This window comes from Squalius cephalus, assembly GCF_949319135.1.
Source record: "Squalius cephalus genome assembly, chromosome: 15".
Classification (NCBI taxonomy): domain Eukaryota; kingdom Metazoa; phylum Chordata; class Actinopteri; order Cypriniformes; family Leuciscidae; genus Squalius; species Squalius cephalus.
Window position 1 is genome coordinate 11,865,327 of NC_137136.1, and position 23,110 is coordinate 11,888,436.

The window sequence follows — 23,110 nt, forward strand, 5'->3', positions numbered from 1 at the left end:
ATAGCTCCGCACAGCTGTCATGACTGGCCTATCAAAAAGAGTACATCACAGATGACATGGGACACCAATGAGTTCATGAGTGGGGAGACAGAAAGGTCCAGTAGCCGCGATTCATAGAGCGTAAACTCAGAGTGGTTCTCCTCCACCTTAGCGAGGGCAAGCAGAGCCCGAGCAGCCCGCCGCATCATGTCCACACTTGTTGGCTCAAAGTGTGACCCCTGCATGTGCAGTAAGGAACCTTGGCTCTGCTGGAACTGTGTAGCCGCTAAGCTGTCCTCCAAGAAACCCAACAGATTCCCTACACTGGCCTTCTGTACCGCAATGGCACGGGCCGCCAGGCTGTCACCCTGTGCAAGATTGGCCAGCAGCACAACCGCCATCTCCCGACAAACAGGCACCTTTCGCTCTCCAACTAGACGCACAAGGTTCCCAAAGAGCTTCTCTAATCTACTAAAAGGTGGCGTCGCCAGAATTAGGTCCACATTGTTGTCCTGAATGCTGAGCTTACAGAGGGTCTCCAGGACTAGTCTCTGGGGGGACAAGGCGCCATTAAGCCCGAGACTAGGGAAGGGGTCTTGGGCTTCGGCTGAAGGACAAACGGCCCAATGTAGCAAGCCATCCAGCAGAGGCAGGCAGATGCTCTCAGTGTAGACTGAGAAGTCAAGCTGGCCTGAGATGTTGGCAAGAGTGACTAAGCAATTTTCTCGCAGTAGCTCCAGACAGTCCCACCACCATTCGTCTTTCTTGCTGCCAAGACTCTCATCCAGCTCTTCTTCTTTTTCGTAGGTTAAAGGTGCCTGCTTTCGCTCTGGATGCAGATGGTGGAGAAGCAACAGGCGGCCCAGCAATAGCAACAGCCCTGGGTGCTTGGACATCTCAGAGTCATTGCCCGGGATGAACGAGAGACTGCGGACGATGTTGGAGACACAAAGGCAGCGACGGGCAAGGGAATCTTGCCAGTCTGAGAGCGTGACAAGAGGAGCTTCATCCTTGCTGTGTGGCTCATCTTCTAAAATGGCAATGCAGCGCTGACCCTGTAATGATGGGCTTGGAGGTGTTGGCCTAATGTTTTCTGGAGTTGTCGCCTCTGACAATTTTTTTTCTTGATCCTTCTCTAGGTGTGATGTCCCCTCAGAGACAGTTTCTAAGCAGTCAGCAGGTCTGTCCTCCCTCAAATCTGAAATTCCGTTGGTCACTTTCTCAGTTGATGACTCTGGAGAGGCTGCCGGATGACTCTGGAGAGACTGCCGGTCCACTTCTTTTCGGTGCTCTTCACTGGATGAGGGCAATGAAGGTGCCTGGCTGTCCTTCTGAGCTCCTCTCTTCCTGTCTGGGAACTGGGCAGGTAGATGCTTCCGTTGGCGCAACAGGTCCATCTTGTTTTCAAAGTGGGTCTGGATGTGTTCTGTTGTATCACCACCACCGATACTCCAGTGCAGAAGGCCACTGTCAAATTCCTGCAATCGGCCAAGCTTATTAGAGCAGTCCACCACAAATGGATCCTTCTTTCGCACAATCTTCAAGGGAAGCTTATCAAACTTGCTAGCCTGTTTAGGCTTCTCTTGAGCCACAGCCAACTCGAGACAAGGTGGCTCCGAAGTCTTGGGTTCTGCAGATAACTCCCCTTCAATCCCATGGCAATCTTCTTTCTTCACAGAGTCATCAAGCATCCTTGGCTTTTCTTCTTGTTTTATCTGGAGCGGTGCTGAATGTTGTTCTTGATGTTTTAACCTGTGCATTTCCTCTCCTTCATCTTCCTCCTCTGTTTCTCCATCTTCCTCCATGCCCTCCACCAATACCTCATCATCCACAGTGTCTTCATCTTTTTTGAGCACGCTGGGATCCAACAGAGCTCTTTGTCCTGGATTACCAACTTCATATTCCCTCAGAATCCCAAAGATCTCAATGAGACAACGGCGGAAATACTCAACGATTAATTCCAGGAAACCAGGGAGCTACAAAAGAAGACATTAATATGTTATTTAGGATGAAAACTTAAGTAATGGAAAATATACTTGTCATTTCCCCAAAACAACTCACCTGTATAAGGTTGAAATTCGAAATACTGTTGTCGTCATATAACAAGATGTTGATGGTGTCTAAAGCCCATGTGCTCTCTGCCAACAGTCCTGATTTAAGGGACATCATGACTCTCCATGCTTCTGGAGTGCCTACAAAAGTCGTATACAGTTATCTTTCCATATCTCACAGGTCTAAGACATATAAATGACCAAAATGTAATTCACTACAACAAACAATGAACTCTTACCAATTTTTTTCATGGTAAGACGCCTGCGCGATTTGAGAACTGGCGGCGTAGCCTCAATTGATCCTGGAGGGAAGGATAGGTCTCTTCTCATCATTGGAGGCTGTACTGAGGGAGGTACAATGTGAGATGCAGGGACTGGAGGTCCCACCTTCTGCATTTTGATATTGCTGGGCATGTAGGGTGATTTGCTGGGGGAAGTCCTACTTTCCATGGGGCGAGGCATGGGCGTGGGGCTTGACACCTGCGGAATGTGATTTTGCATGGTTTGAGGAGACTGGTAGTTGGACTGCAAGGGTCTGCTCATTGGTGGACCTGCGCTACCAGGACCATATGGGGGCTGTCGTGGCCCAGGCCACTGCCCATCATGATTCATGCGTGGTTCAGACGACATCATGTCTTCAGATCGGTTCATTGTATGGTAGCCAGGTCCCTGGCCAGGACCAGCAGGTGGTCCTTGACGGTTAGGGTAACTGGGGTAGCCCATATCACCTCGGCCCGGCCACATGCCAGCTTGAGGACCGTCAGGACCAGACTGCATTGGACTGCCCATCATTTGAGGTGGCATGGAACCCTGGGAGTTTGGGCCTGTCCCTGCTTGCATCCGATCTCTTCCAAAAGGGAAAGGGAACTGATTCTGAGGACCGGGTGGACGGCGCTCCGAACCAGGGTAAGAACTGTTATACTGGTTAAACATTTCCTGCTGACCACTTGAGGGACCACTAGGGGGAGCCTGTGGTGGTGGCTGTGGCTGCTGAGCATTGTAAGGCCCACTGAACATCTCACCGTCATGATGCCGTTTAGCTGGTGGGTAGCTGCCATCACCAGGCCTTTTGTAGTTCTAAATGCAAACAAATTATATAAAATATATGTCAAGGCTTTTGGTAATTTTTATTCATTATACTAACATCAAATAGAAAAATACCAACTCATTCTATTAACTGCTTTCCTACCAATTGTTGTTGCGGGTACATTCCAGGCTGCTGATTTGGATAGGAACCACCAGGAGGCGCACCCTGCCCAGGATACTGATTACTATAGGAATCATGTCTGCACAAGCACCATACGTAAGAGAAATCAGTATAAAAGATATAGCAGATATACAAATACAATCTTCATAAAAAACAAATGGAGTAGTCGACTGACCGCTGCTGCTGTGGAGGGTAACGATTTGGAGAGTACATCCCAGGTTCAGCATTGGAAGGCATTATATTTGGCTGTGGCACTCCAGGCCCCATGCTGCCATCTGTGCCCATCCCTGACTCTGGTCTACGCAGAGCAGGAGAGGTTAGAGTTTATTGCATCATTTACATAGCACCAACAAAAAAAAAAAAAGATGAGCTTATTTACAAAAAGTAAAGATTTAGTATACCTTCTGTCATAGCCGGGGCCATATGGATACTGGTGCCGCTGGCCCATAGGTATGTTTCCCATTGGGCCTTGTGGTCCCCTGTTGCACTGATCACCGAGACTGCTGTTGGGACCCTGTCCACTAGACATGAACTGTTCTCCAACTAGGACCACAAGCACACAAATCATTATACCATGTAGCTAACCATGAACTATAATGCCTCGTAACACTATTCTAAAATATGAACTGATATACAAGGTGTACAGGACAAATTATGTTACAGAAATACAACAAACAATACAAACCTTTACGCATACCACTAAAGTGGTCTTTATTGGGTTCATAGGGTCCCATGCGAACAGGCATTTCCGGGGTGCTCATGCCTGACTGGTAGCCAGAGTTTGGGGTCATAGTACTTCTCCGTGAGAAGTCGCTATCAGCAAATGGATCTTGCAAGTTCACACTGCTCCTAAGAAACAGGGCAGGTAAGAAGCGGTTCACAGTCAAATGACACAGGCAGTAGCACAAGATAAACAAACAAAACTCACCTGCCACTTGGAATTGGGGGCATCTGGCTGTGTGGGGTGGAGGCAGGAGTAGGGGGCTTCAAGTCTCCGCTTTCCGCCATGGAGCTGCTGGTGGACTGTGGTGTCTGGGGCCCCTGGAGAGACCCAGATCCAGCTGTGACATGCAACAAAAAAAGGAGAGAAGTTTTGGAACGTTATACTTCTATGTTCTCAATTTATATGCAAGTACTACAACATCAATAGTACCACATCTTGAATCTGTCACCCATTCGAATCTGCAATCATATCTGTTAACATCTAAAAAAAAAAGTGTTTTAAGGTTTCATGACGCTTTAAAGGTATAATTTATGACTTCTGCAACCGGTCATAAGTGATAATGCTTAAATACATTAGTTCAAACAAAGAGCTTGGATTGCAACTGCAATATTAATTGATGAACTTATAGTGCTGCTTCAAATAACAGTAATTTTTTTAACTGTAAAAAATTTAGCAAAAAATGTATTATACCTTGCTTCCCTTCATTTTGGAATAGGGGTTTTTGTTGCAGCAGTTTAATTGTTAAGATTTACCTGTACTTGCTTCAATACATGGCATGAGACAAATCCAAGTCACCAGCACTCACCTGGGGAGGGAGGCTGAATTTTGGCCTGGTTCTTTTTGCTATCTCCAGATATAATTTCAGGTGGTGGGTCCTCTCCACGCTCAATTTTACATTCAAAAGCATACAGACATTGGATGTACTGCTTTTTCAGAGAGCTGGCGGCACTGCTGGAGGTCCCCACGTTCAAATTTGTGGCCAGCTCCCTCCATTTTTTGTTCTTATTAACCTGCAATTACAACAATGCCAAAGCATATAAGCAAACACCCTTGAGAGAAAATGAGTTGAGACCTTCAACATTATCAAAATGTGTATGGACAGGCTGTATATACCTGTGTAAGACCTCCAATCTCCTTGACGGACATGTAGAGGCGGAAGAGATCAAGGGGCTTACGGCCCACAGCTGGCAGGTTACTCATGCCCATGGCTTTTTCCTCTATGAAAGCCAAGTAACGGTCTACCCACATCTTTCTTTCTGGCTCTGGGCCTAGCTCATACAACCGAGTGATCTTCTCATTGGTTGTTGTGGAGGAACTTGACTTCTAGAAAGAAGCAGTTTATATGGAAGGAATTACACATGAGGTGCAACAAAGGATGACTGATTTCTGCTGTAAAGGCATTATACTTGCATCTAAATGTTAAGCAAACCTTGGATTTTGATTCTGTCTTGGGTGTGCCCTCAACTTTGTTATTTATTTTCTGGGCTTGGTTAAGTTTCCCATCCATAGCAAAGTCCGGACCAGGGGACATGCCTAGGAGAGAAACATATGTTAACCGTGATTTTAACCTGGCACAAGATTTGACTTTACAATTGAAGTACTTTAATTTCTGCTAGGTTATGTAGTATACAAAAATAAACTTTTATTATCTTACCACTAGTGTTGTTAGACATGTTACCACCCATGGGGTAGGGAGAACCCTGAGTGTTCATCATCCCAGGCATGTTGTTCATAGAGGAGCCATACGGAGGTCCTGAGCCCATCATACCAGGACCAGGAGACATATTGGTGTAACCTGGTAGTCTGTGAGGCAAAACGCAACATTTCAATTCAAATAGACTCATACCACCAGTTTGTATAAAAAAAAAAAAAAGAGAAAAGGCTAACAAAACAGACATTTAAAATGTAACGGTACATGTTTTCGTCCCGAACCGTCACAATGTTTTGTTGTGTTTTATTGAGTGTAAAAAAAACAAACAAAAAAAACATTAGTTTCTAATGATGTCTTCTAATGATTATCGCTGGTGTTTCTTACGTCACAAACTACTTTGTAGCCAATCACGCCAACGTGTGGGCAGGGCTATATCATTAACTATGCTACAAAGCAGGGGAGTCTCAAGAGAAGCCAGGTTATCCCGATATATTTTTCTGTTGATATGAAAAATTGGATACTTTTAGCAATCTTAAGTGTGTGAATTATGTACGGTATATGATGTATATTACGACGTTATGATGAACTATATGCCTTTCTCCACTGACGTTCTAAGTTGTTAAAAGCGTTTCTATTTTTAGAAGGCAGCTGTCTGACTCTGAGATGGCGAAATGGAACATGGTTTGTGTAACGTTAGGAACACATTATTAGCAGTTTGATAAGGTAGTCAAGCAAAAGGCTAATCATATTAATTACCATTATGTGTCCGGCGTTGTAAAGAGTGATACCATTGTGCAGCGTTTACTATAGTAAGTTGAGTAAAGTTACGAGTAAAGCGAGTGGATCTCTGAGCTCGTGTGAGTGAGTGGAGGCAGGGCTAATTTGCATATTGATGTTCCACGTATACTAAATGAAGCAAGGGTGTAGTTACATTCAAGCTATTTTAAGGCATGAAGATTTTTTTTTCCACTGGAAAAAAACATTTAAATATGTCATTTGGGTGATCAAAGATGAGTTTTAAGGGATAAAATTATTGACTAAAGGGGGACTTTAACACACTTCCTCAGGGGGAAGGCTACCTCAGGGGGAACTAAATGCCGCTAGTTGGAACAAACTGTAATTTGTTTCCATTACTGTCTGTATAAAATAAATTAAAAGTAAATTAATACCTTGCATTGGGGATTTGTTTTTGTTTTTCTGTTGTACCTAACTCGTATCGAACCGTGACCCAAAACCAAGGTATGTACCGAATCGTGATTTCTGTGTACCGTTACACACCTAGTATTTGTTAATGATATTGTGAAACTTCAGTTGTATTTCAGTTCTTGCGTACCTGTTGTGTATTGAGTTGGAAGGTCCGTGCTGCATTGCTGCGGCCTCCTGCGGCTTTCTGTTGAGGCCTGGAGGTGGGCACATCCCGGTTCCCACTTGAGGTGGTATGTTGCCCATATTAGGGCCCATACTGGGACTCATGTTGGGGCCCATGTTGGGGCCCATGTTGGGGCCAAAGGGGCGTGCACCCATCTGGCCATGAGGCATCCTCCCAGAAGCCATGCCAGCAAACAGTGGCCCTCCTCCTTGCCCAGACATGGGATTCAAGGATCCACCCATGCCAGGGCCTGGGTAATTGGCATTAGGCATGCCACTGTAACCAGGCTGCCTGGGGTAGCCTGAAGAGGAAGATGGGAAGTTATAAACAATGCTATATAAATAATAGTTTTACAGTGACAGTAAAGCCAGTTAAGTTCCTCAACACAGCACATTGCTTATGCCATCTTTTTGTAGAGAAAAATGTATATATTTAAGAAATCTAATCCAGGGTTACATTTTCTGCAATGAAACAAAAAGTCTGAAAACCACAATAACAGAATAAGCAGTTTGGTCAATTAAAAGTCAGCATTGGACAAATGTGGTGGGGTCTGGAAGTCTCATTGGTGGACTTCCAGGCCCTTGAGTGCTTTAGCAGCATGTAGCGCTGCTGTAACCCACAGTCACTGTAGCTGCTCAACTGACGTGAGCCATGCTACGTCAACTCCCTTTTTTCACTAATGCTAAAAATAACCACACTGTGATCCACTGGTCGCACAAAGAGAAAAAGAGGGAGAGTGAGAAGGATTTGGAGGGACAGCAAGAAGAGAAAGAAAGAGAAAGACTAAAATAAAAGTCCAATATCTGCACCTCCACTACAAATCACTTCTCTTAACATAATACCTTTTTAAAATGCGCATTTTTTCTTCATTTTTTTAGATGGTGTGAAATGTTTAGCACTATGCCACATACCTTGTGGTCCATATTGACCACCCTGAGGCCCATAGTTTGCCACAGAGTTGTTCTGCTGATAAGGAACCATTCCAGCATGCACCTGGCCTCCAGATGACTGACGAGGAGACAAAGCAGAGCTAGACTGTGGAGACCCATAGGGTGCCATCTGAGGGTTTCTCTGTATAAATCCTGTGCAGACAATAAATAAAAAGTGAGCATGAAGATGGAAAACGAGTCTTGTCATTGTAAAGTAGGACTTATACAGACTGAGCTACCTCTCTCTTGGCCCATGCCGGGTTGACTCATCGAAGAGTGCATGATCCCATCAGACTGTCCACTTGAAGGGCGGGGAGGCATCTGGTTCACTATAAATGAGAAATGCACAAATTGTGAAAAAAAAAAAAAAAACACATTCTACAACTGAGATCAAGATGAAAATATTTTGTGTGACATTGTGTGTTTAAAATGTAACATTTTGTGTTAAAACTGGAGGAAAACAGATTGCAAATGAGACTACAAAAATACATCTTATATTTAATTTCAGTAAATATTCCAAATCCTCTGCATGATGACTCAAAGTGGTTTTAACACATTTTAGGATTTCTAAATAATTTAAAGTTTACTGGCTCTACCTGGCATCGTGGCAGGAGACAGAGGCCCAGAGCGAGATGCTGAGGCGCTGGCAGGCGAGCCCACCGGGGGAGAAGTGTGGGGGGAGAAGGGTGACTGTGCTGGATTGCTCTGTTCTCCTTGACTGCTAGATACTCCAGATGTGCTGACTCCAGGACTCAGAGCACCCTCCGTACCAGTAGGTAGGTCATCGATAGAACCGGATAGGTCCTAAGCAAATAAACCGTAAAGGTCAGAAAATCAGAAACTAAAGCAACGATGGAAGAAATGATCTGTTGGTACTTCTGTTACATGTTGTGATGTACATCCGAGTAAAACAGATTATTGAAAAAGAAAAAAAATGTAGTGAGGGGACTTGGTTCTGTCGAATAGTTTTTGATTGGATGGAGGCAGATATGAATGTAAGCTTGCAGTCGATCGTAAAAAAGGGGCAGGATTAAGCGCACTAAATGATTGGAGAAGTCTGGCATGTGTCACCAGAGAGAGGTCTGTCATTTCACCGGAAGATCAAGTTATGATATTTAACAAAAAAAAAACATGCATAGATGAATCCTTCACTGTAAGATCAATGACATGCATTTATAGGGTAAATTTCCATTTCATGCCAACTTCAAAATCACTGCTTAATAATATTTAAATTCCCTTCGGAAGACAAAACAAAATGTAAGAGTACAACAAACAAACAAAACAGACTCTGCTAGGACTTCAAAATTGAAGCTGCCAGCTGACTCAAACAATTCTTCACATCATTATCTTCAGCTTTCACAGATTTTTTAAAGAGTAATCACTAAAAAAATAAATCCACATTCAGCAGCACAAGAACATATTGCAGCCTCTGGATAAGTTTTGTTGCTTAATTGTTAGAACAAGGCAAGATATAGTACAAGCACTGTACTGTACTTTGCCCAAGGACTCACAAAAACAAAAAACAAAAAAGAATCTTAAATCAGCAGCACAATAGCCAATTTAATTGTACAACAAAATAATTAAGTTTCATCTTCTTTAGAATAAATCTCCCAGTGGCAGCTTCTTCCACTCTGCAACAATGAACTCTGGCACACATTTTTTCTCTCTCTGGGACACACACACACACACACACACACACACACACTCAAGTGCTCTCGTACACATACAATCACACAGCCACAGGCTGCTAGCCTTATTTATCTCATCTGGGAAAAAAGAAAAAAAAAGTGAGATCACAGCGTCCCTGAGGTTGCCATGGCTACGGTGGTCGGCTGCACGTGTGCTGAGTCAGCGCAGCTGGGTGTCTCTCCATGTGTCCTTTTCAGACACAATCTCGCAGGTCATAACACACTCAAATGCAATTATAACTCAGCGACAGAGGCAGAATTCACAAGGAAAGTAGATAAAAGGTACCGAGAGAACCAATGGCATATATTTTCGTGAAAGAACACATGAAGTTCTCCATTTAGTAACAATCTCAAAGGTCCAAAATAAAGGTGCAGCTAAGGCTGAATTATGTTCACATCTTCAAGCTAATTACCTTGAACTAAAAGTCAACATAAAACAGAACGCTTTTGACTGAAACAACTTGATTGTGCATTTGTGAATCCGCCAAATTCACAATGCATCTTTAAATGCGTCTGGACGCAGTCAACAGCCTGTGTGAAATGAAAGTGTCAGACTCACTGGTAGGCTGGAGGGTCTGCCCTGCATGTCCTCTGTGCTGCTCTTCGATGCCAGAGGCGGGCCGGAGGTTGGAGCGCTGGACTGGGAGCTAAAAGACTCCTGGGAAATCTCCTGTTGGGGAAAAAGTCATCCCAGGTCAGTCGATATAGGTATTTAGGACAGTGGACGCATGCATAGATGCTTTTGCTTACAGATGTTATGGGTGCGTTTAGGTCAGTCTCAATGTTAATAATTAAAGTTTCTGTTTTTGTACTTAAGAATAACCAGTTACAATACTACTTTTATTACCGTATAAGTCTGTGAATGCGGTGGCACTGTGAAATGAAATGCATTCCAGATTTTAAAATAAATGCAAAAGCCGTCATCCAATTTAGTTCAAACACACAAAGTGAATATTAAACATGCAATTCACATCCCACCTTTACATAGTAAATAAACATAGTAAATAGGTTGACAAAACATCATTCAGTGTGGAAACCATATGTATTTACACTTGTTACTGGCAGACACATTGTCAACACTTTACAATAAGGTTACATTTGTTAATGCATTGTGTATAAACTAACAACCATTTTCATGTTGTTGTTGTTTTTTTTTTACAGCATTTCTTAATCATTCTTAATTCATGTACGTTCATAATACATTATTATTAAAAAATATAGACTAAATTCAAAGATTTCTTTTTTCAACATTTTTGAAAGTAGTCTCTTATGTTCACCAAGGCTGCATTTGTCTTGTCAAAAATACAGTAAAAGCAGTAATATCGTGAATTTTTGTTTTTACAATTTAAAGAACTGTTTTCTATTTTAATATTTTAAAATGTAATTTATTTCTGTGATGAAAAAGCTGAAGACTGGAGTAATGGCTGCTGAAAATTCAGAGTCCTTTCATTTTCATCCACCACTTGGATAAAGCAGAAAGCTTAAGTTACCTGAGGAGGAGGAGGAAATCGCTGATACGGTGATTGTTGTTGTTGCTGCTGCTGTTGCTGCTGCTGTTGCTGTTGCTGCTGCTGCTGCTGTTGCTGTTGCTGCTGCTGTTGCTGCTGTTGTTGTTGTGGGGGATTCTGGGAGTATGACGTGGGCTGTCCCTGCGGCATCTGTCCGTGTCCCGCGGGCTGCTGAGAAGCAGGTGTTGGCGTCTGCGGTGGCTGCTGTGATGGTGGTGGTGGTTGCGGCTGCTGCTGCTGGGGACCTTGGCCGGGCGGGTAGCTGGGCTGGGGCTGGGGCTGGGATGCAGGAGGGGCCTGGGAGCTCCCCTGCTGTGAGGGCTGGGACTGAGGCACCTGTTGCTGTGGATAGGGAGACTGGCTAGACTGGGATGTTGCTGAGGACTGAGAGTACGGGGAGTGGGACTGGGACGGGCCCGGCGATGGGCCGGGCATTTGCCCCTGAGGCTGCTGGGGCATGTGGGGTTGTTGGTAAGGAGGGCCAGTCTGTACATGCGGGCCAGATGACTGGGGTGCATGAGGTTGCTGTGAATAAGGTGCCTGACTTCCTGGTTGACCAGGGGAAGGCTGGGGGTATGACGACTGCTGCTGCCCAGAGTGAGGCCCCTGACCATGTTGGCCATAATAAGGCTGCTGCCCCTGCTGCACGTAACCCCCTGGTCCCTGCTGTCCGTATGATGGCATCTGCGAAAACAAGTAGGATGGCACTAAAGATCATTACACTCATGGCATTTCCTATACTGATTTAAATCATGCGGGTAAATGGACAAAAAATAAACTTCTTTTCACATGCAATAGACAAGGTTCCCACTTCTTCTGACAAATGAATTTGCAACACTGACACTTTTATTCCTGTTAATTACTGTAAACCTGCTTTGAAGCAATCTGTAGTGTATTAAGCGCTATAAAAGTATACTTGACTTGAATTTCCATGACTTTTCCAGTCGTTCTTGATTAAAGGATTAAAAGATTTGAATTGCTACTTAAAAAATAAATAATAATGTACAAATGTCATCGGTGAGGCCAAAAATGTCCTTAGATTTGAATGTAGCAAAACAGAGAATAGCTCAAAATGTTTTAACACACAGCATAAGAAAAATGGATATTTCCACATCAGAAATTTCCATGACTTTACCAGGCCTAGAAATCAAAATATTAAATTCCCTGATATTGTTAATATGAGTTTAAATGGACAAATATCAACATAGGGACAGAGTTTATTGCTAAAGTAACAAGATCAGACGAGTTTTATTTATAACCTGTACATAATGAGCCCAACAACATGTTATCCTTCATATTCCCTAAATAATAAGAAATTGATAAAAATGTGGCTTTCTTTTACCAGAAAGTGTGAGCTTGTCTGGCATCACATTTGTAATAATTTATTAAGGCTAGGAATGGCTAGAGATCCCATGTCCCACCTGAGATCCAACCTGGGATATAATATGCTACATATTGCTATTTTTGTCATGTTTTGTAACACCAAAAACCAGCCAAGAATTAAACCATTTTAATTCAAATTAAGAACATAATTATTCTTAATCTTAAGGTGACGATACACAGGGCAACTTTTTGAGCAATGTTGCTGGGCAATCTTGCTGAGCGATTGTTGCTTGGGCACTTTCCCATTGAAAATGGGCAATACATTTCTATCTGGATCATTTAGATCGCTCATGGGCCCTGTGTCTCCTCTGGTTGCCCGTTGACGGCAACACTGCCCAGCAACATTGCTCAAAAAGTTGCCCTGTGTATCATCACCTTTAGTCTTCTTTTCCTCACAAGAGCATGGATTCTGGGAGTTAAACATTTTGTTTGGTGCTGCTAAACTAACTTTAGAAGCTTAAAAATCCTGCTTAAGTAGTAAAAAAATTACATAGACACCAGTACATCGAAATCACAATTGAAGAACACTGCACAATAATCCAGTATTTCCCCCAACATAAATTTTTTTATCCAAATGAGCGAGTGCATTGCAGTGTTACAAAATACGCATTATTAGTTACAACGTTTCCAGAATATTGTCATTTAATAACAAGAGTGCAGCACATAAAGCAAAAAACAGTATCAATGGGGGGGCAAAAAACAGTATAAATGCCGTAACATACGCCATCCCTGAAAGCCAAGTCAAAGTGTTAACCCTTAAAACACTAAGAAAGAGCAATGACCTGTTGGCCGTACTGCATACGTCCTTGCATGCCCATAGGGTATCTCTGAGGGCCAGGGGGCCCATAGCCCTGGCCTGGGTAAGCAGGGCCCTGCTGGGGCCCTGAAGGAGGCCCTTGATGGGGCTGCTGGGAGTAAGGCCCACCTGACCCATATGGCTGACCGCGCATTTTCCCCATTTGATCCATGGAGCCTGGAGTCTGTGGAACGAGAGTGACAAAGAGGTTTTGAGCAAAGGAAACTCAGATAATGACAGAAAAGCATAAAGTGAGTTTTACACAAAGACATCTACAAAGCCTTCAAAAACTCAAGGACACATTTTCCAAAACCATAAATTCTAACTATTATACTGTGCTACTGCACTCCCACACTGGAGAATTTGATTTTAAAAAGCCAGGGTGGAAATGAAAGAAGAGCAAGGACAGAATAAAAATGCAAGAAACCACAAGAGAAGAAGAGAGAGAACAGAACAGCCAGAGGGGGAAACGATAGTGGAAAAAGGAGAAGGAAAATGAGAGACAGCAAATAACCCTCTGTTGCCGATTCCCACGGTTATTAACCTGACCGTTACCTTGCTCAGTCTTAGTTAAGGAAGTCAACAGTGCTATATATAACTCATTTCAAATGGAGGGCAGTCTGCCGAATATTTAACACATCCCAGCTGTAGCTCCGCTTGAGCCGCGGCCAAGCCAGCTTTTCCTTTTTTCGGAAAAAAGACGGCAATCTTGGCACCGAATGAATGACACAGGGCTTAATGACATGAGTGGAGAAGTCCAGCTTGACTTGCAATGAGATGAGTGCTGTTGCATAAAAGTCCAAAATGAGGGGTCATGTAAATATTGGAGTTGGAATAGCAGTCATGTTTTTGTAAACTAGCAAATATTGGGAACAAAACAACTGCACAAACATAGCCAAAATATTTCGAGTTTATAGAACATATATTGATATATCGTACAAACGACATAGGATGAAACAATAGTTTATATCGATATACTTAGTATTATGTTACAAGCGTATCTGAAAAAGTGCGGAGGACACGCAGTGAGCTGCTGTGGGGAAAGTGCATAATCCAATTTGTCCCAAACATGAGACATGCTTGATGTTAAGGCTTCAAAATAACTCGTAAGATATAGTTAACGCAGCTTGCCCCATCAGATGCTCTGACAGATATGTGTGCCGTTTAATGCGTTTGAGATGTAGTGTGCGCAACCTACTTGTTACAATGTTAGAATGTAATGTGATTCTAACCCTTTTTTGCACATAACATATAGCATAGCCTACATGTAGGGCTGCACGATTATGACAAAAATCATAATTGTTGACGATTCCCTTGAAATTGTAACTGCGATTATAAAATTACAATTATCACAATTTACATTGAATGATGTTTTGAATAGCTTTATACCAGTGGTTCTCAACTCGTTTGGCCATGGGACCCATATTTTTCCATGGTCATCAAGCCATATACATATATATACATATACATATATATATATATATATATACACACACACATACGTACTGTCCCCCTTTACTTAACATAGACAAAAAATTTAAGAATATGACTAATAATGAAAAATAAACAGTAGGCCTATGAGGTTAAGTTATTAAACAGCAGTCCCAAACTAGTTTTTGTTAATACGGTGTTGGTATGAGGCACCACAGTCATGTAAAAATATACAAAATAACCCAAAGTGAAAAAGTGGCATTTTGGGGCTATGGAAACAACAGTTACCATGATGAACTGAACCATTAATGAAACATGGAAACTGCTCCTGATGAATAGAATGAACATCATACACTACCTGCATGCAAATCCTTCTCAGCTAACACACGACGTACAAGTAACGTGATTTATTGGTATTTTACTTTTTTTTCGTGACTTTCTAATTTACAACGTAACCACATTACATGCTTGTGGTTTCTTTTGCGCTTTATAGGCTATATTTCCTGACAGGACAGGACAGTCAGTTTTTCTGAGGTGAGATACTTTTATTTTAGCGTACACTTACGTCCTAAGGTGCTGGGTTCTCTGAAGTAGTCGTGATCTGCCTCTCAGAACGTAACATACTTCAAACACACCTCTTAAGCAAACAGAATAATGTAAGAATTTTGTAATCGTGGCATCCGTAATCGTAATTAGAAATTCGATTAATTGTGCAGCCCTACCTACATGGTTACATTAAATCGGTTTTCATAGAATTCAATACGAACATCATTTGTAGGACATTGTGCAGGATGTGAAATTATTATTTTTTAATACAGAATTTATCCAAACAGAAAGAGAAAATACTGAAATATATAGCCTACTGTATATCACTATTCAGCAAAAAAAAGAAAGAAAAAAGGATGAACTACAGGATGCCCTAGGATGAACAACAAAATACAGCCAGTTTCCAACATCCATTCCTTCTGAATGCAGAACATGGCAGTACGTTAATAATAATCTGACTGATTCAAACATTGCTGCCTAACACTTTTAACGCAAAAAAAAAAAGATTTTACTACATGTATATTTAACATTTTTTAAATAACAAGTGAATGTTAATTTAATTAATAACATCCTTATGACTTAACATTAGTGGTCAACAATCCTGTTCTCTTCCAGGGGGAAAATAAATGCCTTGTTGCATTCAATTATAGTTGCCTACTTCATACTAGTAATAGACTTACTCACACTTCAACAAACTCAATCACATCAGACAGAAAATCACATCAGACTGTTTTTTCTATCATAATTCTCCCTGTACATTGACAACAACAAAAAAAACAATCAGAAGCATGAAATATTAAGCATACATTCATCCATTTTGTCTGTTGTATTTTCATAATGTGAAATCTATCCAACATGAAAAATTAAATCCTGAAGGTCAGCTTAATACATGATTACAAAGCAGCCAAATAAATACTCCTCACCTACACAATTTTTCTTACAATACACAATATACAGTATGAAACACAGTTCAAAGTTTGGGGTAAATAAGACTGTTTTTATTCAGCAAGGATGCATTAAATTGCTCATGAGTGACGGTAAAGGCATGTACAATTTTATAAAAGATTTCTAAATGCTAAATTATGTTCTGGTTTCCACAAAAATATTAAGCAGCACAAATAGTTTCAACATTGATAATACATTTTTCTTGACTACCAAATTTTAGAATGGTTTCTGAAGGATCATGTGAAAATTCAGCTTTGCCTTCACAGGAATAAAGGACATCAAATATATTAAAATAGGTGATCAAATAAATTTAGCCTTGGTGAGCATGAGACTTCTTTCAAAAACATTTTTTTTTAACACTATTATTTACCCCAAACTTTTGAACAGTAGTGCACCATATTACAGCATGTAAAACATATGGCTGGGTGACAGATTGAATATAAACAATAAAATTAAGCAAATGTGTGTATTATGGTGATGGTTTTAATGAGCTTTTTAATTGGCCATTAAGTTTCCTAAAGAGTAAAGTCAAACAGATTCATGATCCCCTTTTTAACTCCAAGGATGAAAGTTATGAAAGATATTTTAAACATGATGTCTCTGACACTTTAAATGTATGCATAAAACATCATCAAACGGCTGAAAAAAATAAAAAATAAAAATCAAGATATACCATGACAGGTGTAGCTATAATTGCCAAGATCCTGTCATACATTACGTTTTTAAAATGTCAACATTTATCTTGAATCATGCTACAGGTACGATTATGACACTATAGTAAGCATCAGGTGATGATAATTATTACGATAATAAAATATACTCAAGTCCATTAGGCAACAGATCAATCATTATAATATTAATGTGATTTTTTTGGCATAATTACATTTTAGCTTCCTTTTAGAAGATAGGTGAGCAACATAACTGTAGTGCACCATAAGTGTAGTTGCACACATTCATATTACATTTGAATCTCACACTGATATCACAAAGCCCTTCTTTTCATCTTGTATCCGATGACCCAGAACATAAAAACAAACACTGATTTGGGTTTCACAAAGTCAAATGACAATGTACAAATGACGCATTTATGCCTATGCTGACAATAAAGCGCTATTGTGACAAATTTGAAATGCATATGTTGATATAAAGTGTTAAATGTCTGATGGAAGCAAAACTAGGAAACAAATTGACAACAGTAAAATTCAGTGAACACTTTTAAAAGACCCTTTGTTTAGTCTTATTTTTAATTTTGCTTTTAAACACAGCCTAATTTCTTCTAGCGAATTCAAGTCAGATCTTGTAAAAATGGATGGCACAATCTGTTTGTTCTTCACAGATGACCACTGACTCAAACATGACCAATGCTTAAACATCATCACTGAACGACACATGAAAAATAAATAGACAAGAAAGTACACTGTGTTGTCCTATCAAATTTGGACCAGCGAAACCTCATCTAGGATGCATGTCTAATATCCAAGAGGCTTGTTTTGAATTTAGCTTTGAACAAACCTTGAAAGGTCTACGGCTGTAAATGCTCTGGAGTGTGAAATGACTGAGGGCAAGCTGCTCGACAGTTTCCAGTGTCCGAACGGAAAAAAATAAAATAAATAAAAGCAGCACATGGCTAATCTGCATAAGATAAAGTGAGGGCTCCCTTGGCAGGAGAGGCTGCTGGACGGGCGCTGTGATTGGCCACGCGGGGATGGGGTGGACACTAGAAGACTTACAGATCGACTGAAGCTGCAGTAAGCATAACTCTGTTTGAGATTCAATAAGACCAGTATAGAGTCAGAGTTCAAAGCTCTGAAATGAATGAATCAAGCTCTGTACAAATTCTAAATGACCTACACTACTGCTCAAAAGTCAGTAAGATTTAATAATTAATGCTTTTAGTCTGCATTAAATTGATTAAAAAAGTGAGTGACAGTACTTTTACATTGTTGCCAAAAAAATATAAATTTAAATTTCATATAAATGCTGCTCTATAAAAAAAATAAATAAAAAAAAAGTAGTTTCCACAAAAATATTAAGCAAAATAACTTTGATAATTATAAGAAATGTTTCATGAGCAGCAAATCAGCATATTAGAATGATTTCTGAAGAATCATACCATACTGAAGACTGCAGTAATGATGCTGAAAATTCAGCTTTGCGTCACAAGAATAAGTTACATTTTAAAAGATATAATATTATAATATATAAAATAAATGCATTACAGACATATTTCAAAAACCTCTCTTTTAAATACCAACCCCAAACTTTGTGAATGATATGTATGATCTGGGTTTCAGTTAGTGTGGTTAGATGGTTTGAAAACTAATCAACAGATTTTTCATCATGATACCGGAAACATTTTTGGCCCATTTACAGATGCTGTGGAAATTGAGGACCAAACCATCAAACAGCTCTTCTTTGGCAGTAACTTAAACCCACAGATCATACTTCACTTTGACAGGAACTTGTCTAATAAATTGATATTTTCCAAGAAAAAAAGTGAGCAAACCCATAGAGATCCAAATCTAGTTTGCAAAAAGCATGGATAATGCTCAAATTACTAAGGACATTCATAAAAAAAAAAAGGCCCATTGATTTTGGTATTTTTTCACAAGTTCTCATACTTCACAAAATCATATAACTTCCGATTAATTTTCTTCAATGAAGAAAATTAAGAAACTGAGCAAAAAGAAAAACCTGCAAATCACCAAGTTTCAACCCCCTTATCAGATGCACAGTTTGCACAGCGACAAAACTGAAGCACATGTAGCCTCAACTTAGCATTAGAAACTAAGTTAACTGTGGTAAACAGATGTAGGCTAGTTCAACCTTGAAATTGCACTTAAAAGTGTTTGGACATATCCAAGACAAACAATCATGATAGGGACCACATGAACAAGAATTTAGCATGCAGTGAATGACCAGACAGGAAACAGTGCACAGCATCATACTGTAAACAACTGGAATGAATTAAAGAGTTCAAAAAGGGTTTCTAGCTCAATATCTAACAGGCTAGAGAAATAAGACACAGGCTATTCAAGTGTCTTCAATAATCAAAACTTCAAAACTGCACTAAAGCTTCCCAGTCGATGAGTGGCAAAGTCTGAATTACAATTTTTGCTGTTACTGACATTTTAAAATTCAAGTTGTGAAAAAATATCTTGGTCTAGTGCACCATCACAACAGATACAAGCAACAAGATTTGCAAAAATTATAAATTAATTACTATTTATATTATCTTTTCCCATACATGAAACATTAATAAGGATAACTGACATGTATTTTATACACGCATCATATACGTTGTATAAAAGTTTATAAAATATTAACTGACAACATGTTGTTAAAAGTATCAGTGTCTGAATACAACCCTCAGTTATTAAATTAATAAACTCCTACTTCCAACATGTAGAATTCACCCTAAATATACGCATCTCATTAATTTCACATATGCATGACTGAAAGAGTGAGGGAGGTGAGGAACATGAACTAATCAGCAAGTGTTTCTGTTACATCATATGCAATTATAAATGGCCAAGAGCACAGGATGCAGAGCCAATCAGATCTCAGCGAGCATGTCAACCCAAGACCAACTGTCTCCTGCCTTTGACAGGAGGATTTTACCTCCACAATTCAAATCCCACTGCAAACCAATCTGCACTTACTCAAATCACTGGGCTTGTGTTTACAAGCTGCGCGCATAGACACCGACATTCAGTTGGAGTCTACGCTTCAAAACTAAAGCTTTTCCTCTTCAAATGTACTAGTAACGTCATTTTAAAGTGCGTTTAAATACATTTTAGTGCAAAATAAGGTTAATTAGTCTGTTTTTCTCGACCATAGACGCGTGACACGCACGTATCGGTTTACACAACACGGGTTTTTCCACATGAAATATCCGCTGATTTTATGTTAATAGCTCTCGTAATTAACATCAGAACTGACAAACAATACAACAATCGGATACAGCTTACATATTAGGTAGATATACAGAAGAATAAAGCATATAAAACACAGAAAGGCCTAAGAGGGAAAAGCTAAATGCGTTTAAGCCTCCTTGATGGAGAAGTAGCTTGCGCTAAATAGGCATTTTCAACCGGAGATCTACCTTCAACTCATCCAATAATAGCCAACCGTTTTCGTCTCACAACACACGTCCAGCCACGAACCTAGTGGATTTTCGAAAGTTTCGTTATTTAAACTAAAAATAAAGAGTTAAATGATGAGCTGCTATGGAAAACCAAGGAGGCAGCCATTTTATAGAGTCTCTTGCTTAGACAATAGCAAGTGCGTTTCAACCACTCATATGACTTGAGCAAAGCCAGAGAGATGCAGTTTTACAAGGCATTAGGGTTGTAATTTTACCTGATTTCTACCCAGGGGCTGCCCGGTACTTCCAGGACTCATGGGTGGCGGGTGATGGGTCCTTTGTTGCCAACCCGGATGGCCCCCACCGTACTGCCCGCTGCTGCTGCCTAACGTTATATCTGCTGGTCCCTTAACACCGTCCTGGCTGTTGAAGTCGCTCGGTGGGTAATTCGGGTAGCCCCGACCACCGCTCGGGGAGGTGAGGAGCTGGTTGAGAGTCGGGGTGGATGTTGGCTGCGGGTTTCCCATGTTATACCGCTGATTGCTGTAAGATGCAGCCGCTGTTGGCTGCTGCTGTTGCTTGGCTGACTGCCCCCCTACCGCCTGAGCTTGAGGAGCGCTGCGCGGAGAGTTCATGCCGTAGCTCTGGCCCGGGTACGGGCTCCGGTTCCCGAACGGACTGTAGTTGTTGTACTGGTGGTTCGGGAAGCTGTGATCATGGGAGTTGGGTTGATATGAGTCCATCATGCTGCTCGACAGCGCGCCTGGCCCCGCTGCAGCTGCCATGCCAGGGCTTTGTTGTCCGCCATGTTGATGAAAAGGGGCCCGTCCGTAGTGCTGCGCGTAGCTATAGGAAGCTGGCTGAAACCCGGGCGCGTGATGGTGTACCATCCCGGGGTGGTTGTTCCCCTCCGGTCCGGTGGTCTCATTTTGATTATTGTTCACCCTCGACGGATTCCCGTTGCCGTTCTTCATCTCCGACTCCCCTCCTCCCCCAGCATTTCCCACATCGGCCCGGTCCTGCAGTTCCCCGCGAGCCGGAGATCCGCTGTTTAGTCCCGGTTCCTTATTTTCCTGCTGCTTCTCCCCCGGTACCGACTCCTCCTTTGGGTCTCGATCCGGTTTTTTCAGCTCGGAAGGCGGGCTGGTGTTGAGAGAGGTAGCGCTGGCGACCTGAGCGGCCATGATCCCCCCCCCTCTCCCTCTCGGCGAGTCGGTCACAATCAAACGCGAAACATTGAATGTAAATACAATAGTTTTACAACAATTTACCCGTGTCCCGACTCATCCCCACCCCTTACGCCGGACCGAATCCGGACTCCACCGTCGGCCCCGTTTTTTAGACTCTCTCTCACCGAGTTCCCGGGAAATGAAATTTAACCGACACGGAATTTGTGGGGGTTCTGTTGCAGAAGTAGACTACAGCCGAGGAACGGATCACACCAGCACGAGGCTCACTTAGATACAGCCATTTTACCGAGGTGCGCTGAGACCAGTAAAATATGGCTCGGACTCTCTTCGGAGTGCGGAATGGATTCGGAGAAGGGGGGCTGGTGGTGAGGGAGGGGGATGTTAAATTGACGTTGCATAACGGCAAGGTTGAAAACGGCTCCTAGAACAGATTTTGGTGGGAAAACTGTGGCTGTAGTGAACTGAATGTAACCATATAATCAGGCATTACCATGGCATTGGTTGTATGCATTCTCCCCATGAAGTAAGCTTGTCTTACTGGTTTTCTCTAGTATTACCAAAGTCTGCAGAGTGACACACTCGAAAGAGAAAATGCTTCCCATATCTTTTGAGGTTGTCAAAGACTGTGTGTCTTGTATTTTGGCACAAAAACATGAAAAAACCTATGCAAGATAAATGTAAATACACTCCAATTCAATTCACATTTATTTGTATAGCGCTTTTCACGATACATATCGTTTCAAAGTAGCTTTACAGAAAATGTGTGTCTACATTACAATTTTGTCCAATTAATGTATTTCAGAAATGTACATATACAAATTACACTTAGCTAACAATGTATTAAAGACAGACATTTAATGAATGAATACATGTTTTTAACAAAATGATTAGGATACATAGAAAATAATAATAATTTAATAATTAGGTTAATAATTTCCATATTGTAGGGCCTATACAGTACATGTTAATGTTAATACATTTAATTTATCAGTACATACAAAAAGTACATATAAAAAAAAACTATTTTTGGTTTTCACTTGATGCAAAAGAAAGGCCTATAAGAGTCCTGAAGTCAAACCGGTTAAGAAACTGTTTTAGGGGGTTGTGCTGATTGAAATGCGTTAGGAAAGTAAGAGAAGGGAGGGTTGGTGGTGGGTTGAGCTAGTCTGCAAGCAGGAAGTGAAAATGAAAAATGAGAGGGAGGGAGAGAGTACGAGTAAAGAAGAAAATCAGATAAACCACACAAAGTGGTTGAAAGGCAGAATACATTATCATCAGAAAATAAGCCCATCTATTTATACTGTGGTTCAGTTTGGTATCTAAAAAGAGATAGAGAAAGGATCTCTGGGGAAAATATCTTTTTAGGAGAGAATAACACACCGTCTCTCGTTCTCTGCTCTCCCCACCCCCTCTCTCCCTGCCTGCCTGCCTCTCACTCGAGCTGAAGCTTTGCTGCTTGCAAAAGCAGCACAACTCTGCTTTGGTATCTCAGTATGGGGGATGGGCAGAGCAGCACAGCACAACCTTAATGCAATGCAGAGCCGCTAGCATTGCTGGCCAACTCTAGTTGTGTCCTGTGAAGTAGGGAGATCCTCTCTGGCACTTTTTAAGAGTATATTGAATCTG

General features: G+C 41.4%; 1 protein-coding gene across 3 annotated transcripts; it reads right to left on the reverse strand.

Moving 5' to 3' along the window:
* Nucleotides 1–5: 5 nt before the first annotated feature.
* Nucleotides 6–21,553, reverse strand: arid1aa (AT-rich interaction domain 1Aa). Of its 3 annotated transcripts, none has more exons than XM_079893998.1 (20): nucleotides 20,570–21,553; nucleotides 13,272–13,469; nucleotides 11,089–11,790; nucleotides 10,158–10,268; nucleotides 8,507–8,714; nucleotides 8,150–8,239; nucleotides 7,893–8,063; nucleotides 6,946–7,282; nucleotides 5,616–5,764; nucleotides 5,391–5,494; nucleotides 5,075–5,284; nucleotides 4,767–4,971; nucleotides 4,166–4,298; nucleotides 3,923–4,080; nucleotides 3,639–3,780; nucleotides 3,413–3,535; nucleotides 3,220–3,316; nucleotides 2,270–3,107; nucleotides 2,041–2,171; nucleotides 6–1,955 (listed from the first exon to the last, which is right to left on the reverse strand). In XM_079893998.1, exons 1-20 carry the CDS (start codon nucleotides 21,476–21,478, stop codon nucleotides 18–20), a joined length of 6,954 nt encoding a protein of 2,317 aa, XP_079750124.1. In that variant the 5' UTR covers nucleotides 21,479–21,553; the 3' UTR covers nucleotides 6–17. The 3 variants fall into 3 exon arrangements, with proteins under 3 accessions (XP_079750124.1, XP_079750123.1, XP_079750125.1); XM_079893997.1 differs by having other exon boundaries at nucleotides 3,923–4,086; XM_079893999.1 differs by lacking the exon at nucleotides 13,272–13,469 and having other exon boundaries at nucleotides 3,923–4,086.
* Nucleotides 21,554–23,110: the final 1,557 nt, after the last annotated feature.